Raw genomic sequence first — 20,207 nt, forward strand, 5'->3', positions numbered from 1 at the left:
TCACACATTGCTAGCTGCAAATTTGTTCAAAGCTAATTGCAAGGGAGAAGCAACCCATGTGAGAAGACTTCTAATGTTGAGAGTGCAGTGGCCAGATTGCACCAGTCCTACCATTTCCACAGCAAAACTAGTGGTGACCTGTTGATTGACTTTAGGTAGTTAGCTAATATTGGCTCACTTTGCCTTTGACACTAGATAATTTCTGTTTATTGGCCCAAACAGGCTGAAAATACAAAGAATTGTCTGTGCCTTTGTACACTTTAATCCTGGCAGGAGTGTAAGGGTAGGAATTCTCCACATGATATCAGTTAACTTTGCCAAAGAGGAACTCTGGCAGGGACTCTGTCTGGCTGTTTTTGCTGACTGAAATGCAGCAGCTGCCGTCACACATGCCCAAAATTTGCTGTTTGTTTACGTTTTTTTCTTCTTTCTTTTCAATGATGATCTAAATATTTGTGGCTTGAATCCGATGGGAAATGTACAAGCCCGAGCTACAGTTCTACTAAATGTTGCCTAACATTTTGGAACTGTAGTTTTGTCCTCTAGGTCTCTGTGCCAATCATGAGACTGAAAACTATGAATCATCTCCTCTGCTGGATCAGCTACAGTAAATGTTGGCTCAATTTTTGCAATGGTTAAAGTCAATAAAAATGACACCAGCAGCTGGTTAACCTGCAGGGAGAATCATTTGTTAGATATTTTGTAAAGTGTGGTTAATTGAGGCTGTTCGGGGCTGCATTAAATCTCACTGAATTCAAACGGAGTATACAGAATAATAGGAAGATCTTTTATTACAGTCACTCCAGTTATACAAAAATCCCATTTTTCTGAGGTAAAAATTGAAAAATCCTCACCTCTGTGGTACTACTAATGCTGTGAAGGTAAGGTAGGGAGGACCTAAGCTCACTGTGGTTACAGCTATTGTGGTAAGCATTAGAAGAAGAATCCAGTTTGTGGCATTTCTTTCATGGAGCACTCAGAAATACAAAGATGGTTGTGGGTGGCATGCATTGCGTATGTGGGTGTATTTATTAACAGCAGAATATAAATAATGGAGCACAAGGCTTTTGTTATTAAAGTGCCATTTAATAGCTTAATAGCTCTTGTTAAAGGCTTTCTTTGAATCCATTCAATATTGTTTCTTTCCATGCCTTGTTTTTGCCCCCATTTTTAGCTTGCCCAGATTTAGCTCCATTTCATCCTCTAATCCTTCTGTTTTGTTAGTGACACTAGGAGAACAGCCTGGGCTGTGTGGCTCAGCCCTCCCTGTCAAAGCCTATAACATCTCTTACCAGGATCAGGTTATTGCCTGAGCTCTGTGTATCTTTATATTGAATTGCTTCTGATAGGAGGTTCCCGTGTCGATTTGTGCATTTGCGCGTGTGCGTGTGACTGCCTTCGTGTGCATATGTGTCTGTGTACATTGACTGTACATAATTCAGGTGGCTCCACACAAGTCAATGAGACGCACACGAGTGAATACAACAATTGTCTTTTCTGACCTCAAATTTCAATATTATCCCTTGGTGTCTCTTTCACCCTCCCACTGCCGTTTTAGCTGCTTTGCTCTCTATGCGTCCATCACCACAGTGAGATGATAGATGGGGCAGTGGAGACGGTGAATGTTAAAGTTTGTGAGCCGTGGACAGAAAGCTCGGCATGAATATCAGTGGCACGGAGTAAGTGCCGGGAATTGGATGAGCCAGAGCAAGAGAGGCGTCAGCACTTTCCCTCCCATGCATTTTCACTCAGCCAGATTGAGTCTTATTATCTGACCCTTCTCTTCTTCCCTCAGTGACCTAATAATATTGTTTCAGCGATCCTGTCCAGCCTCTGACCTCATGACTTCACACAGGAATCTGTTAGATGAAGAGCTCCACTTCTCCAAAGGTGCCTAGTGGTTTTTAGCTTTCTGCTTCTTCCCCGGCTGCTCGTGTAATGTAATATATAAAGCACCACTGCAGCAACATGGTGGTATCTATTTCAATTTTCCATCTAAAAGTTATTGCAATTGAATTCCTATAATATAAATGCATTTTAGTCAGACTGAGATTTTATTTTATATACGCCTACTCCCTCTTGCTCTGTCAGCATCCTCCTAGAAAAAGCACTGTATAACATCTCATCAATTAGGCCTCTTTGATTGGTCAACAGTGTCTGTTGTTTGTTATTACCAGTGGAATCAAAGTCACAACGTCTGGGAGTTAGCATGGTTATGCTGGAGCTTGTTAGGCAGCTGAGGTAAATGGAGGAGATTTGGGAATTAATCCCTTCCCAATCTGGACACTGCAGCTGGTATTCTCAAGCCTCTCCATCCATCCCATCACATACACGCACATTTGAACATACACACATGCCAAGCTCTGAACTCCATATCAGTGCCAACATGAATAGGGACACAGGGATGGGGATTGAAAGAGGGCAGCAAAGAGTGTACTGGTGTGTTTAATTGGGTTTTTCCAAATCTGTCTTAACCCTGATACATGTCCGTCCACATGCTCTAGCGTTGCTTGGTCTACAGGTTCACCAAAGCACAGCAACTTGAGAGAGAAAGCTTTGCAAACTTGCCAGCAGGGAGACAAGGTTCATGTCTCTATTCAGACGTCGTCATAAAAGACTTCTGGAGAAAGTGCTGCTGAAGGGGATTAAGCAACTATCGCTGTCAGACTTTTGAAAGTCCTCTTATCTCTGTTTGCTACTGCTGTTTTAGTGATGCCTATAATTGTCATTTCTGGTTTGTGGAGTGCATGCTCTCAGTCTGCTATTGCCTGTTAAATCTCCTTCCTGTGGTCGACTAGGAGCCAGATTGGCCGGGGGGGGGGGGGGGGCATGTTGACCTTGTCTGCAGATTTAGAACACAGAATCATCACTGATATGGCAGCTGTACTGTGGCAGGCAACAGAAGCTGGGCCTCCAATCAGATCATCAGGTCAGAAAGTTGTAGTTAATGCAGAGTGTGAATGTAGAACCGTCCAACTCAATGAGAAAAGACAACTTGAGGGCCTTTTTTGTCAGATTCCTCAGAAGTCTTGAAGAGTTACTGAAGCCTCTCTTTATTTAATTAACCGCTTCTCTTGAACGCTGGACACTGGACCGGTTAAAACCTCTTACTGGTGGGGATCACACTGTGAGCATTTAATCTGTTACCCACTGGCTCCATGTTGCATATTCATTTTGTAATAAACCAATAAACCATTAAAACATGTTGTCTTTATAGTAACAAGAGACAGAATTTGAGCAGCCACCACCACACAAATGCTACACACGCCTAACGGGCAGCACAAAGTCTCCAACACACCAAAATATCACATGCAGCCAGACACCTACTTTGCCGTCTCTGAATCAATCTCCTGGACATGACCCTATCATTCCTTTTTCCACATATTGTGTTGCTTTTCACCGTAGTTCTTATTGCTTTCTTTGATTAATCTTCCTCCTAGCTTTCCCTGACGCACTGGTCTGAGTCAGTAGACTTCCTGTTGGTTTTCAAAACAACTCTTCATGTCAGCCTTCCTTCCGCCCATCTCCCCCCTTCCTCTGCACCTCTCTAGTCTTCTATTCATCACTCCACAGCCCATTTTACAGTATCTTTCGGCCTCCTTCCTCCATCCGTTTCTCCCGCTCCATTACCTTGCTCGTTCATGTCCCCTTCATCTCCCCCTCTGCCTGTCCAACTCCCTGACATGAATTCTTTTTGCCCCCTTACTGTATTTCCCATCTCTTCCTTGCATCCCCCTCCTCTCACCATTCATCTTCAGGTCCTCTGTCCATCTCCCTCCCTCCCTTCCTTACCTCTCTGTCAGGCCCCAGCTCCCTCCCTCCCCTTTCTTCGTCTGGCAGTAGAGCTGCTCCAGTCTTGCTGACAGTGCTGTTTGTGTGAACTGAGTTCTGAGCTTCACAGCCCCCTCGCCTCCCATTGCTCCCCCGCCTCCTCACCACCCTCTCCACCTCACACTCCACCTCCTCCGCTCCTTTTCCTCCTGCCTCCCACCTAACAGACCCCTCCAGGCGGGGGAATTAACCTTCTAGCCCTGGGCTGCTGGGCTTAATGACTGTCTGTGGGGCCAGCATCAAATACACAAGCCAGCTGCTAACATCTGGGACACACACACACACACGCGTGCGCACACACCCACCTCCATGACCTACACACAAACACAGAGACATATGCAGTACACATAGCATACTGTGCAGCATAACATAAGGCTCCAGTTGCCAGATTTATAGAACACTCTTTCTGTATTATGTGCTGCCATGTATGTGGAAGTCTTTGCACTCTTCTCAATGACAGTGGCTGGATTGTCATCACTGCATGACTGACCCACGCTGCAATAACAAATGCAGCTGTGCAAGTGCTTCTGTGGTTATACTGAGCAAATAGCTGGTACATGCATTCACAGCACATGTATGGACTATGAGCAGATCAAATGAAAAATACATGCACGTGGAAAATCAACATGACCTTCAAGTTGCCTTACTAGAAGAGCTTTCAGTATGTTCCACTGAGCAAATGGTGGTGTTCTCCAGCGACCATTCAGTTGGAAGTATATAATTGACAAAAGGAGTGGGTGGGGGTGAAGGGGCAAGAATCAGAAAAAAAATCAAAAGTAAAAATAAAATAAAGAAAAAAAATCTGTGTTTAAAGTGAGTTCTGCGGCTCCTCTTTTTCTCCACTTCTGCAATAGAGCAGATCAGCCTGGGAGTATTGAATACAGGAAATACAGCCGTGTGGATAGTCTCTATTCCATTCATTATGTATGAGCATAAATGTTACAAACTAGCAGTTGTAAAGACATCCATGTTGCATCTGGATCTTTGAGGGTTGCTCTGCTCCTTTCAACCCATGCACACTGTAATGCTAAATAATGGGAACCATGAACGCTCCAGAGAAAAGCAGAGCAAAAAAGAAACTACATCCATGTGCCTCAGATTTCTGGCTGACTGCAGCTTTATCAAGCTGTTATAACTTTACCGCTTTTATTCATTCAATAAACCAGAGGTCCTTCAACATTACAAGTGGTCAGTTATCATTGTGGAGCTTTATACATAGAAAAATGTTAGAACTGCTAAGCCAGCTGTAACCTTGTTATTGTTTTTCTGACATTTATTTCACGGCTGACTTGACCCCCTTCGAAGCACCTCCATCAACACTTCTCATACACAACTCCCTTCATTCTGCACTCCGCGCTATTGCTTCTCTCCCTCTCTTTATCTGTTTGCCTCTGTCTTAGACTAAGGAGTGAGAGATGGGGGAGTCCCATTGGCATTCTTTAACATCTCCTAGGCTCACTTGTGTTCAGAGAGTCATCTGTAGATCAGGAAGACAAAAAAGACGCTCCTGAGCCTTTGCGTCACTCAACAGGTAAGCACGGCTCCCTTTCTCTCATGCAAATTCGCACACCTATTCAAAAGGTTCTTGGCTTTTTTAAGAAGGAGGTACGCCCTCTCTGTGTGTCTGTGTGCTTGCCTCATTTTTTTTTCTGTGTACCCTAGGCAGGCAGATGTGCCTGAGTTGGTGAGGGTTGAAAGGAGGCTTTGCCTCTCTGTCTCTCAACTTTTTCCTGGGGAGAGCAGGTGTGTCAGTTTGTGTAACGAAGTCAGTGTAATCCAGTAAACTTGAACACTTTGAGCCAAAGGGACCGGAAACAAAGCAAGTGTTTACTTGAGTGCTTTGAAATTGGACTGGGCGTGTGTATTGGCCAAGCTGATATGATTTAGCTTGTCTGCTCTAATCAGACTGCTTATAAAATGCCATGTTTAAATGAGAAATCGAGGATTTAGATGTAATTAGATTCTGTTGATAATCTAATCCACATCTTTTAGAAGCCCTCTTTATCAGCAACTCAGAGCTGAAGCAGTAATAGTTCACAAGACAGCCTCTATAAGCTACAGTAATTGTACCCACAGGCAATTGGTGAGATTGGTAAGAGTTTAGGTTGGCATTAAGATGTATGACCACATCTGAAATGGATGGCTGCATGGAGGTTGAAACTTCATTTTCTGCGCATTGACTGATTTCATGGGGTTTTATGTTAAATTGGTCTAGGATTGAGTGTATTGAGTCGTTTGATGATGTTATGAAAGATGCCATTAAAAATCTACCTGTCGGGGTCACGCTGAATAGTTCAGCTACTTCTAATGTCCTTGCGGGGAGAGTGGCAGCGTTGTCTCTAAAAGCGAATCAAATTTCAAATCAAACTTTCTAATTTGCATTTGTAAGAAGCTAGAGAAGAACAAGGTCGAAAAGAGAAAAAACACCGAACCAATTGAGTGCTGCAGTAGTAAAATATGTCTCTTTCTTATAGTCGAAGACAAATTAAATTGCCATTCAGTCTGGTATTTATCTAATGCCACATTTTGAATGACACGTTACAGTTATTCTGCAAATGCTACACCGTCGCACTTTTTTTTTGCATACAAAGGCAATCAACATGTATCATTTAATGAGCATTCTTGCGACTGGCTGTATTTTTAAGGCAATTAAGGTGGTTGTTTGACTAGGTAATGGGAATGTGGGGAGGTCAGCCAGGCTGTGTCTGCTTTCATTAAGAATCCCAATGAAAATGGTGACTCACGAGGCCAACAGCAACCGCTCTGTGCTGCACAAACATTTCTCCTCCTCACAGGAAATGGTTGATGTTTGAGGCCTAAATCCCAACGGTAGAGATGAGATTTTGGCATTTCTAATTGCATGGTGACAAATGAACGGAATCCAGCGCTTATCGGGAGATGGAAAATGCTAAATTGCCATTCACGTGAAGACAAAATCTTAAGAAGAAGCCGGGAAATTATCGTCTTTGTGTTTACCTTCACGAGGCAGAGATAAAGAGAAGAAGGGCATTTTTAACCTCAGAAAGATTTTCTATTAATTGAAGAGGGAAATAATTGCCCTTGTGTGTTCAAAGAGTATACTTGGGGCTCTGAAATACACCAATGTTTTGAGAGCGAAAAAATAATTAAGTGTGAGTTAATTCTTATCAAAGCCTGTTGGAGTGCAACTAATCGACTCAGGGAAGATGCGTCAAAAAGCTATTGCCTCCAATTCATTTTGTCTGTTCAGATGAGAAAATGTTTAGTTTTCAATTAAGTAAATCACTATTATTTGTTCCACTCCTGCAGCAGATACATTGAAGTGATTACATACTGATTTAAAATCCACAGAGCTCTCTTCCAGGTCAAATAACTCAAGTCTGTATCCACAATATTGAATGCTATTGGCTTGGAACCACAGCACTGCCTATGTCATTAATTTCTAAAATGTTCTTTTGTCACCATTCACAACAGGAGCATGCCACGATGCAGAAAGTGGACCACATTTCTATACTCATTTATCTGGAGAAAATATCCAAATGCACACTCTAATTGACTATCTTAATGGACTGTGCCAATACAAGTGTTAACCAGAACACTCTGTATGTACTCTTACCTCAACATTTACAACAACTCATATGGAGATTTTCTGACTCACAGCAATATTCAAAAGTCCCGAGCTAACCCTCATGACCCCCATTGAGAACGTTATGTTTGCTGTAACATTTGTGTCTGTGTCATTCTCTCTATGAAGTCAAAAAGTTTAGAATGAATCCTGATCAAATCCATTAAAATGTAGCTTACGTCTACCAAGGTCTTCAAGGTCAACTTAATGGTTTATTGGTCAAAAACTGACAGAAAGCCTTAGAAACTATGTTTTTTACAAGTTTCTGCATATTCAACATATACAGTCAATATATATGAAAAGTATTCCTTTGAGCTCTCCTTCAAGGTCAGTAGATTGATCTGAAGGTAATTAAAATAAAGATGCTATTTAAACCTGTGTTTCTTACTACCATTGTTTGTATTGACAGCATATAGGTATATAGGGATTCTTATATGGGGCATCTAAATATCCCTTTACTTTGGATCTTTGACCTTTTCCTCGGGGTCAAATAAGGTCAAACTTTCATAAAATGTATTTTATCTTTAAATGTATGTTTACAAGCCTTCGTTTTTATTGGCAGCATTTTGGAAATGATACGCTGGCATATGAGGAGTCTAAATATCAAATTATAGTTTGGATCCAAATATCATGTTGTTTTTGACCTCTGATCTCTCTCTTACTTTTCACATCTGCCCTTATTTCCAAAATGCGTGATATCCTTAAAGAAAGCATTGTCAAGACAAAGAGAATGAGGTTGCTAGTTAGTTAGTATTTTACTGTTGTAAAATATAAAATAAGCTCAAGTTTTTTTATGTCCATTTATTTATAAATCTATGCCCACTATCATTATCATTACCTACTTCTACATAATGTCTGTGTAATCAGAGTAAACATGCTACCCTTATCGCAGTTGTACTGCCCTACAAATTTCTTATGTTTAAAAAGAAAACTAAATGAACATATGCAACATGCAACACTATTCCATTAAAAGTAAATACTGCTCAGAGAGTGAGTTGCCTTGGTGGATATTTGCTTTCTCTGAGTGTTTCTTGTTTCTTTATACTTTTCTAGGGAATGGAAAATATGTGCAGAGATTTTTTGAAATTGAAATATGTATAAATACAAATGGAATTACAACATATAAAGCAAAAACAGAGGTTATATCATTCTAACAAGACCGAAAGTTAACATTTGGTAGGGCCGCCTTTGTATGTCCATCTTTAACACATCTTTTAGTCTGATTTCTTTTAGTCTCCAGAAATAATTCTTCAGACTTAATGAAGGGCATTCAAAGCCCTTCTTTAGATGTTGGCTACCTTTTGTTCCACTCTGTGTAGTTTTTCAATCCAGATATGCTTTTACTGCATTTGCAGTGTGTTTGTGGGATCGCTGTTATGCTGAAAAATGAAGCTGTTGCCAATCAGATTTTTTCCCGATGGTATTGTATGGTGGATCAAAATCTGATGGCACTTTTCTGTGTTCATAATTCCATAATTTTTGACAAAATCCCCAACAGCATTGGCTTGTCTTAAACATTGACAGAGCCTCCACCATGTTTTACAGATAGCTATAAACACGGCCCTTTTCTGTATATATCGATAAAATTTTAAACGGGAAATTTCATTTGGATTCATTGAAATCATTTGGATTCATCATTTCATCAGGCCTGTTGACACTGATTTTTAGTCCAGTTCTTGTGTAATCTGGCATTCCTCTTAGTTTAATTACTAAGAACGGCTTCTTGGGAGCCACCCGTCCATTCAGGCCATTTCTGATGAGACTTCAGTGCACAGTAAACGGATTAATGAAAGGGCCAGATATACCTTACCTATTTCTTAGGTCAGGTCTTTCCGATATCTTAAGGCCTTGACCTTAAGATACAATTCGTTGTTTTTGGTTTTTGGTTCCGATTTTTTGCACCTACAGTACTTTAGTTTTTGTCCTCCAACGCTCCATTTTCTTCAAATTTTTAGGGATAACCCCCACACCATGCCAAGACATGCCAGGTTTTTGGCTCATAGTCTACTAGGAATCACCTTGTTGGTGTAAAAACAAAGTTCTATGCCTGTGTTATCTTTAGCATTTGTCATAGTTTCAACTAAACAAATGTGAACAAATTTTGCAACAGGCACCAGGACTGGACTGACAATAAGCTAAAAAGTAGCCAACGTCCAGAGAGAAACAGCTTCAAAAAGCCTGGAGGACTGTTGCCGAAGACCAACTTAAAAATTACAAGAATGTCTGGGTCCTTGGAAGAAATAAAGAAATAAGGGGTCTTTTAAGATTTTTTACAGTACTGTATCAACCATTTTATGCAAAAAGCTATGGAGAGTAGAGCAGGGCGATATGGCCAAAAATATTTATCACGATATATATTTGAAAATTTGCGATAACGATATAACTGACGATATAATTGATGCAAGACAAAATACAACTCCACAACATTACTAGTGCAAAAAGACAACCTTCCTTTTATTTTCACTTAAACAAGAAGCTGGTTTTTATGTACATTAAAGCTATATAAAAATTTAACAGTGCGAATACAAATTCCTTGCTGAAAGTTTAACCAAAAGGCATTTCCAGTAGAAATGGGCTGACATATCCTGAGCATAACCATGTATAATATCCACTGAAGTTAAAAAGAGGTGCTTTGCAACATTAAACTGCAGTGTGCAGTACGTATTTTTCGGACCATAAGTTGCACGGGATTATAAGGCACATTAAGCGAAACAAAGCAGTCAGATAAATCAAACTTTATTAAACTCATTCTTCTTGCTTCCTCCACTTCTGTACCATTGATTCATTAATGTTGAATTCTCTGGCAGCTGCTCTATTCCCATGTTGTTGCAGTATATTAATGACTAACCTCGTATTGTGGATGGATTATCTCAGTTGTTCTCCTGACTGAAGTTTGGTCCGTTTACAGCATCCTGCCATGCGATTGCATTTGTCTCTAACTATCAGGCACGTTAACTTTTATAAGTGGAAAAGTGTTAGTGTTCGTCCTCCAGCTTCACTGTTTATGTCATGCTAACATAGCTGTGTCGCTAGCGATCACGTAGCACATCATTATATAGCAGCTAGCCCAACTTCAGTAACCCTACAAACGTCACTGCTGTTTAGTTTCCCGTCTTCATTTATGTTGGAAGTGATAGCAGAGCTGTACGTTTGAATTTATTCAGAAATCTCTCAGTCAGAACATGCAATATCATGCTTGGGTAACTAGCGAAACTAGCGAGCTAACTTCCGCTAGCTTCCTGCTAACTTCTAACTCCGTTAAATGTAATAAATTTTGTTTTCATGGATGCCTGGAAGTTAAACTTCATAGTTACACCTGGTAAAGCAGCAATGCTGATCGTTTTATTAAAGATGAAAGAATTTAGACAGTTTTTAAACTCTCAGTGGTGATGCAGTGTTCGTTTGACCTGAAGGTACGGAGTTTAGGACCCAGATTACTCCCAGATTTAAGAGCATCTTAGTCCGACAAATACGACAATAACGACGGCCGCTTGCATGTTCTGCAAAAAATGTGCTTTGTTGTGTATCTGACGGACAAACGCCAAACCAGTTCCACATCACTGAAGTTGCACCATTTTTACAAACCAATTCTGGTTCATTTGTTTCACTCAACAATCGGCCATGTGCGTATGAAAACAAAGGCACTGCGCATGCGCGTTTTACTCCCATTCTATCGCGATATTTCATTTTCCTATCGTTGCCTAACATTATACCGGTATTACCGTGAACGGTATAATATGGCCCAGCCCTAATGGAGAGTTTACTTTATAGGGTAAGGCAGCTGCTACGCTATATAAATCAAGTGATAGTGGTTTAATTTAATATCAATTTAATACAAATTCTAAATTTATATTAGTGAAATGTAGATCACTACTAAGGACATTTTTGTTCCATTTTTTTGTGCGTCCCATGTATACACTGGTTTCCACAGGCTAAGTTTAAAAATCGGCTCTCAGAGGCTGAGAGAAAGGTCCTTTATCTTCCATTCTTTGCTCCCAAAGCTGATTCTTTAAGAAAAGCCAGGAGAAATGCTGCAGAGACCACAGAGGTCTTTAGTGCAACTAATCACAAATATGTGTATGGCCTTAAGGGAATTGTGCACACTTTCATACTCATCACAAGACTAACTCTAGCTCAACGAAAATGTTCCTCTGCATTTTCTCATTTGAAACACACTGCAAAGAGTGTATCCTCAAGAAAAGGTTTTTCACCATTAAACGCCATTAAAATTAGAACCATGCTTTTAAATGCCTTAAGCTCCACTTTAATGGAACTATGAATGATTCATTGATTAACTGAATGATCAATTGGAAGTCTGCAGAGATAGAGTTGTAAACATGTGCTGGACTGTTACAAAACAATGATATGTTAAAAAATTGTTTGTCAGCAAATCAAATCATGTCGACACTCACAAAATATGACAAAATATGGAAAGAAAAATAATCCTTCCCATCTTGTCTTTCTAACCTAATGTCTGCCTGTAGTGGATGTGTATATGTCATTTGTGATTTTTTTTTTTTAAATGGTTGTTCCAGGGTTGTTGAAGGTCAGGTGTCAGCGGTGAAATGGACTTCTTGTCAGCCTGGATTGTGTCTCCTGCAGTCCTACCCTTTCTCTGTTTTATCTTGGGTAAGAGAATCAAATGTCACCGTGGAGTTATTACAGTAACTGTGGCCTTTCCAAGTCCCTTCCCTGTTCTGGCCGGTCAACAGAGCATTGGGAACAGTGCTCTGTTGACTAGCCAGAGCACTTTTTTGAAGTCTTAATTTTCACTGAAACAGAATAACGTCGGTGATACATTCAGGTCACCTTCTCAACCTGCCTCAAATAGGAGTGTACAGTAAGTAAAGCACTGTACAACCTTAATCTCATGGTGATCTCTTCACCTTACACGTTGAAAATCTTGCCTTAATTGCTATGTTTTCTGCAGCAATAATTGATTTACTGTGGGTCTTATATAGTGCTGTAAGAAGGTATTTGGCTTTTTTCTGATTTCTTATTGTTTTCCATATCTATCATACTATATACCATATTTCAGATAATCAAACAAATTTCCATGTTAGACAAATTCAAACTGCAGTTTTTAATTGAAGATTTCATTTATTACAGAAAAAAGCCATCCATAGCTACATGGGTGCATGTGAAAACTAACTGATTATTAAATCATGAATTAACTGCAATTAACCACATTTTTTAGAAAGCTGAGTTCAGTTATAATAGCCACCCCCAGACCTGATTACTGTCAGACCTGCTGAATCCAGAAATGATTTAAACAGATCCTGTCTGTCAAAGTGAAGTTTAAAAATCTCAAAGAGCAAGACAACTTGCTGCGACCTTAAGAAAATGATGAGAAACAAACTCACTGACATCAATCGGTTTGGAAAGGGTTTCAAAGGCATTTTTAAGGCTTTGGGACTCCAGCAAACTACGGTTTGGAGCTATTATCCACAAATCAAGAAAACCTGGAACAGTAGTGAAACTCTACTAAAATTACTCCCAGAGTGCACGGACGAGTCATCCAGAAGGTCACAAAAGAACCCAGAACGGCATCTGAGGAACTGCAATCACATTTGCCTCAGTTAAGGTCAGAGTTCATGATTCAGCAGCAAGAAAGAGACTGAACAAAAATGGCATCCAGAGCAGGGTGAAAACCACTGCTGACCAAAAAGAACACGAATGCTTGTCTCATATTTGCCCAAAAAATATCTTGATGATCCCCCAGACTTGTGAAATCACCATTTAAAAACTGCATTTTGTATCGGCTTGTCTTTTTAATATTAAAGTCTGAAAAATGTAAGTGTGAGAAATATGCAAGAACTAGATTGCATTTCTCCTTTGAGGATCATCATCATGGTTTATAGTAAGGTAAGGTCTCCTATAGGTGCATAGGACTTACTCTTAAAATTTCCACTGTCTCTTCGGTTTGCCTAATCAAGTAGAACATCATTGGTTAAATCTTTTCCCTGTTTTTGGCTGATGGACAATTTATATTACAACCAGTTTCCCACCAGATTTATTCAGGGCATAAAGGAAACTTATTCACAGGGAATTAGTTCTTCATCCAGAGTAATGTTGTGTTATTATTGACTAAATTGTAATTTGGCTTGTAACTTTGCTTAGGTGGGAGTTGTTTAAGACTTTTGCTCCATTGTCACAATTCTTTTAAACTGTCAGCTTTTTTGTCATCAAATACTTTATAAAGAAAGTAAATAACACTAAGTGAAAGTCACATCATGTTTTCATGGTGACAAATGACTTCCAGTTCATGGAATTTACCAAACACAATTAAAGAACAGAGATACATGAGGTAGATCTGTCACCTAAACAAGAAATATTGTTCCTCTTTAACAGCAAAGAATAACTTTAACTTACAACATTAAAATAAGTATGGAAATGTGGGTTAAAAGTCAAATTGCACACTTGCAAACATCTATGTGGCAAAGTGGATGAGCAGTTGGACTCTTCAGTTGTCTCATACTGTAAGTATGAATGTTTTACACATTAAGCACATTATTCTCTACATATGTTTATTTGCTCTGATTTGCTATTGCCAAAGTAACATTGCTTTACTTATTATACCTAGGTTTGTTTGTGTAACCATTATGTTGCAGTCAAACTCAAACATTCAGCAGATTAAAGCAAACAGTTAATCACATGTTGCGTTATATTTTATTATGTTGCAGATTTAACTCATTTATATTCTTCCATTGTTTCTTTGTTCTGAGTATCCATGTAGGTCAGGTGTGGGAAAGCTCCCCCCAAATCCCTCCAGCATTTCCTGACTTTTAAAGTGCTGATGATGTCATGTCTGACATCACCAGGTTAATCCAAGAAGAGGGGAGTTTTTTGCACAGGCATGTTTCCTTTTGTTAGTTTATAGGATTATGAAGTGATTTGTCCTAATAGTTTTCTTATATGGAGCATTTAGCTGTGTAAATGAGTTAATCAGGAGAGGAGTGAGCTTCATGTGATTCTCAGCCATTTGTGTTGAGTTGTAGATTTCTCACCTTAAACTAGTGGTACTGGCTACACTAACAGAAGGGGAATTGACAGGTGAGGTGTGTTGCTTATTCCGTGTGCTCTTTGTTTCCTGTTATGAGTTTTGTTTTAAGTTTCACAAATAATGGGGGTGATTGTAAAAAAACAAAACAAAAAACTGCTCATCTCTGGGAACCCAAAATGCCTTCTGAGTCTGGTTACCTACCGCCTTCCTTGACACTCTTTCACAAGCAAAATATTTCCCTCAAGAAGAGGAGAAGGAGGAGGTGAAGAACAAAACAAAGCATAAATACCTGACTCTATCAGAATACCAAAAACACAACTGCACGTGAATACAAACGTTATTCCACATCTGCTGAAGGGGTGGATGGACAAATGCTGGCTGATGAGAACTGTTTTTACAGCTGTTTTGCAACAGAATGTAAAAAAAAACTGAACTGAACTCTTACCTTCAGGCACCAGGACGTCACGTGTTGGTGTTTTGGATGCTAGTTTATCACCTGATGCTAGCTAGTTTGGTTAGCAAGCTAAATTCATAAATTGTATAGACATACATATAGTGTTAAGCAAGAGAGGAATAAAATACTAGAATTTTACTCACCATTGCAGAAGCAGAAACTAGCGCTGTGCCATACTACAGCTCATAATATTGGTCACATAATCCATTAAAAATGCTCCAAAAAGCACCACCAGCAGACATAAACAGTGAAGAGTTACGTGAAATGGTGGATGAAGCCTAAAAGATAACCGGTCTGCTTCACCTACCTGTATCAGGACACCTGTCAATCAATCCAGGTGGATGCATTAGCAAAATAATAATAGTAATAATAATAATGAAACCTAGCCATAGGTGCTAAAACCTTTTGTGTGTGTGTGTGTGTGTGTGTGTGTGTGTGTGTTTATTTGTTTATACCAGGGTGTAAGCGATATTTTTAAAGATGTAAATTTGGACATTTTTAAAGTAACGAGCATCATGTGGCACAAGAAGCATTGGGGTAATTTTTTAGCTCTGGAGATTGCCCCTTGGATAATGACCGCTGCTAATAAGTCACCATACTGCCCCTTAATTTCCCCTATGGGTATATATAAATGTCATTTATAAAAAATTTTTTTAAAAAGCCACAACAAACATGCTTGCTGTTGTTGAGGTATTAACCTCTTGTGCTTTGGTGATAAAACTCTTGTTTATGTGTGACATGCTAAGGTGCAATATCAAGTCCACAAGAAAAAGATTTAACCCATCTCTGTAACGCCACAGAAACATCCAAAGTTTGCTAAGTTTAGCTAACACTACTCACTTTAAGTAGGTTAAAGCCTTAGTGGTTTGGAGATGGAGCAGGTCATCCATGCCAAAGTGTCCTTGATACAGACCACAAAAACTGCCCCCAAAGTGTCTGTGGTGTGTATGTGTCTGTGATGGATAAAGAGCTGCACCTATATTGTAAAAGAGCAGTATGCAAATATTACTGTAAAGCTCTATGTATGGTCCATAAAACTGGTTTAACTTAACGATTATAAATTCAGCTCACTTTAGGACATGGAAATGAAATTGTATTGCTGCATTTTGATATTTCTATTTCTCAGTAAAATCCATTGTGGAAGTATTTTAGTAGGCACTGTAGATCATTATTGACTATTCATTTATGTAAACTGTATGCAAATTTGCTTCTGTGTTTGGCTGTTTGTATGCATCCTCTGTAATGGCCAATCTTGCCCTTCATATTTGACGTGAGGTGACTGGTTCAGCCTTGATCTGAGAGCTCTGCCTCTCACTCATGTTGTCAGATGCAACAGAGCATGCACTTCACAAACAACTTGGCCATTGCTTCAATGAAGGTCAAGATTTAAACAGCCCAATAGAATCAGGTTCTCTGTGGGGCATTGTTTAAACAGACTTACGCTCAGATATTAAACGCTAATTGGAGTATGCACTTGCATTTGGCTTTTTGAACTGAATTTTTTCATAAACTTTTGTGTGTAATACTCATATAATCTTAGCCCCAGTGTAAAAGCCTGGTGGGTGGTCTACTTTAACGTAACCTTCCTGACTCAAGTGCACTGCGCCATAGGCTGTCACCTCAGAGCTTGGCTGAAGGATGGTGAACACCAACTATGACAAACAAGGGGGATTAAAGTGATAATCATTACTCTTCCCGGGAGGAATTAGCTAGTGGGACATCGACATTGAGGAAAAACCACAGGTGAACAAGGTCTCTGGTGCCCCATGTTTTTTTTCCTCTTCCCAATACCCTATCTGCATGGCCGAGGGGGGATTTAATTTGCAGTAATTACTTTATTGACTCATTTTCAGGACCGTATCACTGCAGTTTCCCATCAATAAAACATATGCCAAGATGAATAATGTGGCCAGGCACAATGGGATGCCTTCTCAAACAAAAAGACCACAGGACTGCTCTCCTGTGGTGCATGTTTTTGTCATGCTCCTTCTGCTCATTTTATTTCCTTCATCACACTCCTCACACATACTCAGCTCTTATTCTTTTCCATCTCTTTTCATGAAATCCCAACATATCCCTTTCATGTTTCCTTTCCAATGCGCCTGCTTCTCCTTTTTTTTTTTTTTTTGTTTAATGTTTCCAGGCACACGGGCCCAGCAGGCCTTTAGGACTGAGCCCAAGAATCTAACTGTGCGGATGGGAGCCACAGCTGTGTTGAGGTGTGAGGTGTTGCGAGCCTCGGGGACTGTGCAGTGGGCCAAAGATGGCTTCCTCCTGGGACCTGAGAGAAGCCTGCCAGGCTTTCCACGCTACAGCATGATTGGAAACCCCGAGAGAGGTAAGCCGGGATACTCACGGAATATGGTCTATGGCCTATTGAGCTTTGATGGACCTATTAAAACTAAATAAACATGTATAATAACAGAACCTCAAGAGATGCCAAAATTAGTAAACCTAAACAACTAAAAAATGAAACCATCAGAGAACTGTGTGTTATTTGCGTAAAGGGCACTTTAACATATGATTTCCCAAAGATAGTAGCACAATTTGAATCCCATGTACTTCTTTGTTTTGTTGTGACTTATAGTTTATATGGTTTAATTATGAAATGCTGCTGTCATGTCAAGATGCCCCCAGCGGTACGACTTCAAGGGGGCTTCTCTAAAAGTAAATGAGATGAGGTTGTTGTTGTTATGGCTTCGATGCTCCAATAAGCATGGCTGTTACAGGAACCTTATGGCTATTATAAAGGGGTATCATCTGGGGTGAGGTGAGGTGATGTGATTGTCAACAGCCTCTCGCACAACCCCCTTATCCTGTCACTCGCACATGAAGATTAAAAAAAAGAAATTAAAGCAACAGAGTGCCAGATGATCTGTGAAATGTGGCAGAGAATATAGTGTGTTGCAGAATCTGCACCACAGTCTATAAAAAGTAATAGCCAATTAGAAGGCAATCCTGAGTAAGAGAAGAGCATCTGTTCCTGATCAGCCCACAACTAGACAAGCTGCATTTCACTGTTGCACAGTGTGGGAGACCACCAGTGACACATAAACACTAAGGGATACAATGATGCACATTCTCGTGTGCGCCCTTATTCATGGCTTGAGTTTACACAAATACATTCAGAGGAGTAAAATATTTCTCTGTTGATTAACTGTTAGTGAGAAAATTATTCATTACAATAGACACAGGGTTAGAAAATCACCTTTTATATCCACAACAAGGAAAAAAGAAGTACACAATGAATGTAAGGACCACAAACACACACAAGCTGTCAAACACTCATAGGCTCAGTCATAAATAAAATGCCCATCAGTGCAGGTACCCTTTTCCAGGAAATGAAACTGCAGACTGATGTATGCAATCACTTTACACTGCACAGAACTAGCAAAATCATTTAAGATGACACTTGACTGCACTTTATACGCCACCAGTTTTCACTGATTGTCATCAGTGATGTTTATTGATGCTTAAAAAGACTGAAATCACATATTCACGCACAGAAGAGAGGCCGGCGTTGATTTCAGCATGCACTTATAGTAAATTTAGCACCCTTAGTTTCCCCGAGCTGAAGCAGTAATGTAAATGTGTACTGACATGAGCCTAGATCCAGGATTTCAGCCATTTATGTGCACCAACTCTCAGTGTAAAGACAGAACCTTAAAGATAAAACAGCTTTTTTTAAGGCACCAAAGCATTAGGTTTGTCTTTCTCATTTTGTATTCAAAGAATGGCTCACGAGCAACAACACAACTCTAGAAAATAGCATGCAGCCAGCCAATCAGGTAAAATGTTAATAATGAACGTCACATGTAGAGAGAAGTGAATCAGATTTTATCTTATCTAATATCAGCAAGCATCATAAACTGATAAATCATAGTCACACATAGAGATTAATTGAGGCTCTTACTGGGGCTTTTTGAGATATGTTGCTGTTATCTTGTTATACAGTATCAAATCCATCCATCCATCGCTCCCTCCCTCCATCTATCCATTTGTTTTTATCCAACTCAGGGGCACAGAAAGGCTGGAGCTTGCCTCAGCTGTCAAACAGGAAAAAGAGGGGGTACATCCTCGACAGGTCGCCAGTTCATCACAGGGTTTACATCAAGAGACAGACAGCCACACATGCTAATATCGATACCTCAGGCTTATTTAGAATCACCAGCCCCAACCTAACAAGCATTCCTTTGGACTGTGGGAGGATGCCGCAGTACCCGGAGAAAAGCCATCAGGCACAGGGAGAGGATGCAAACTCATAAAAAGGCCTCAGTCAGCCAGCAGGTTCTTGCCAGGAACCTTCTTGATGTCAGGCAACAGTGCCTGACTAAATGATGAAAAAGGTTGTTTACACGAACATCAACAATTTCCCCTACTCTTTCCCTCTCCCTGGGGACTGACCTTTCCCACTTATGTAATAGTATGTGTTTTAAAGTTTCTGGGCTGATGCACAGATTCATATTTGCAGAAGGGAAGGCATTTTCCACTGCAGGCATAATATCTATGTAGATGTACTGTATCCAAAAATTTCAAAGGCCCTAGATGAAATAGATACAGAGTAATGGGCAAATAACCAATTCTCATTGCAGCCTCTGCCAGTCTCTACAACTTGATTGGACTATTTGTGAGTAATTTCAGGAAAGAGGAATATGATTAATAACTCCAATGTCTCTTTCTTTCTGCACTCATTGATAACTTAGATGTGAAAATTGCTTCTGGTTGGTGTTAATTATCTTGCCAGCGTACTTGACACATGTATTTGTAGGCCTGTGTGGTTGTCAGACTAAGATACTATTTTCCACATATTAGTAGGCTGTGAGCCATCAGGAGCTGGAAAACCAACGTTGAACATCATCTAATCCCCACAGGTTATGGCAATGCATCAAACAAATCAAGCCCTGTTGGCATGCCACACTATCAGAAGAGAGATGCAGAGTGAGGGATTCTGCCTGGCATCAATTAATAGACATTTTATTCAGTCTGCGTTGTGAATTTGGGATTGGATTTCATTTACCACACTGGAAATTCATTCTGAAACAAAATGCTGTGAGTATAAACAACCACTAGCATGTCGATGGAAATGCCTGCAGCTGGAGATTCTCACCAAGTGAAATGTTTATATTTTACAGAAATAAGAAAACTGGCTGTTTATAGTCAAATCAAACAGGAATGTCAGCAGTGGAGTATATTATCGTACTGAACTGATGCGCAGGACTGCCATTTAGATTTCTAAGCTGCCGTGGCTCAAGTGGTGGTTTGATCCCTGGACCCTCCACGTACCAAAGGGTCCTTGTGCAAGACAAAACCTCAGA

The 20,207-nt window shown here is 40.0% G+C and overlaps 1 protein-coding gene across 1 annotated transcript in view; it reads left to right on the plus strand.

The window, feature by feature from the left end:
• Nucleotides 1-5,244: 5,244 nt before the first annotated feature.
• Nucleotides 5,245-20,207, plus strand: part of nphs1 (NPHS1 adhesion molecule, nephrin) — a 47,862-nt gene continuing 32,899 nt past the window's right edge. The window contains exons 1-3 of the mRNA XM_080897348.1: nt 5,245-5,362; nt 11,971-12,064; nt 17,036-17,230. Of these exons, the coding sequence (XP_080753474.1) occupies nt 12,001-12,064; nt 17,036-17,230 (259 nt within the window). The 5' untranslated portion in view covers nt 5,245-5,362; nt 11,971-12,000. The remainder of the gene's footprint in view (nt 5,363-11,970; nt 12,065-17,035; nt 17,231-20,207) is intronic.

The sequence above is a fragment of the Rhamphochromis sp. 'chilingali' genome (assembly GCF_963969265.1).
Source record: "Rhamphochromis sp. 'chilingali' genome assembly, chromosome: 11".
NCBI classification, from domain to species: Eukaryota; Metazoa; Chordata; class Actinopteri; order Cichliformes; family Cichlidae; genus Rhamphochromis; species Rhamphochromis sp. 'chilingali'.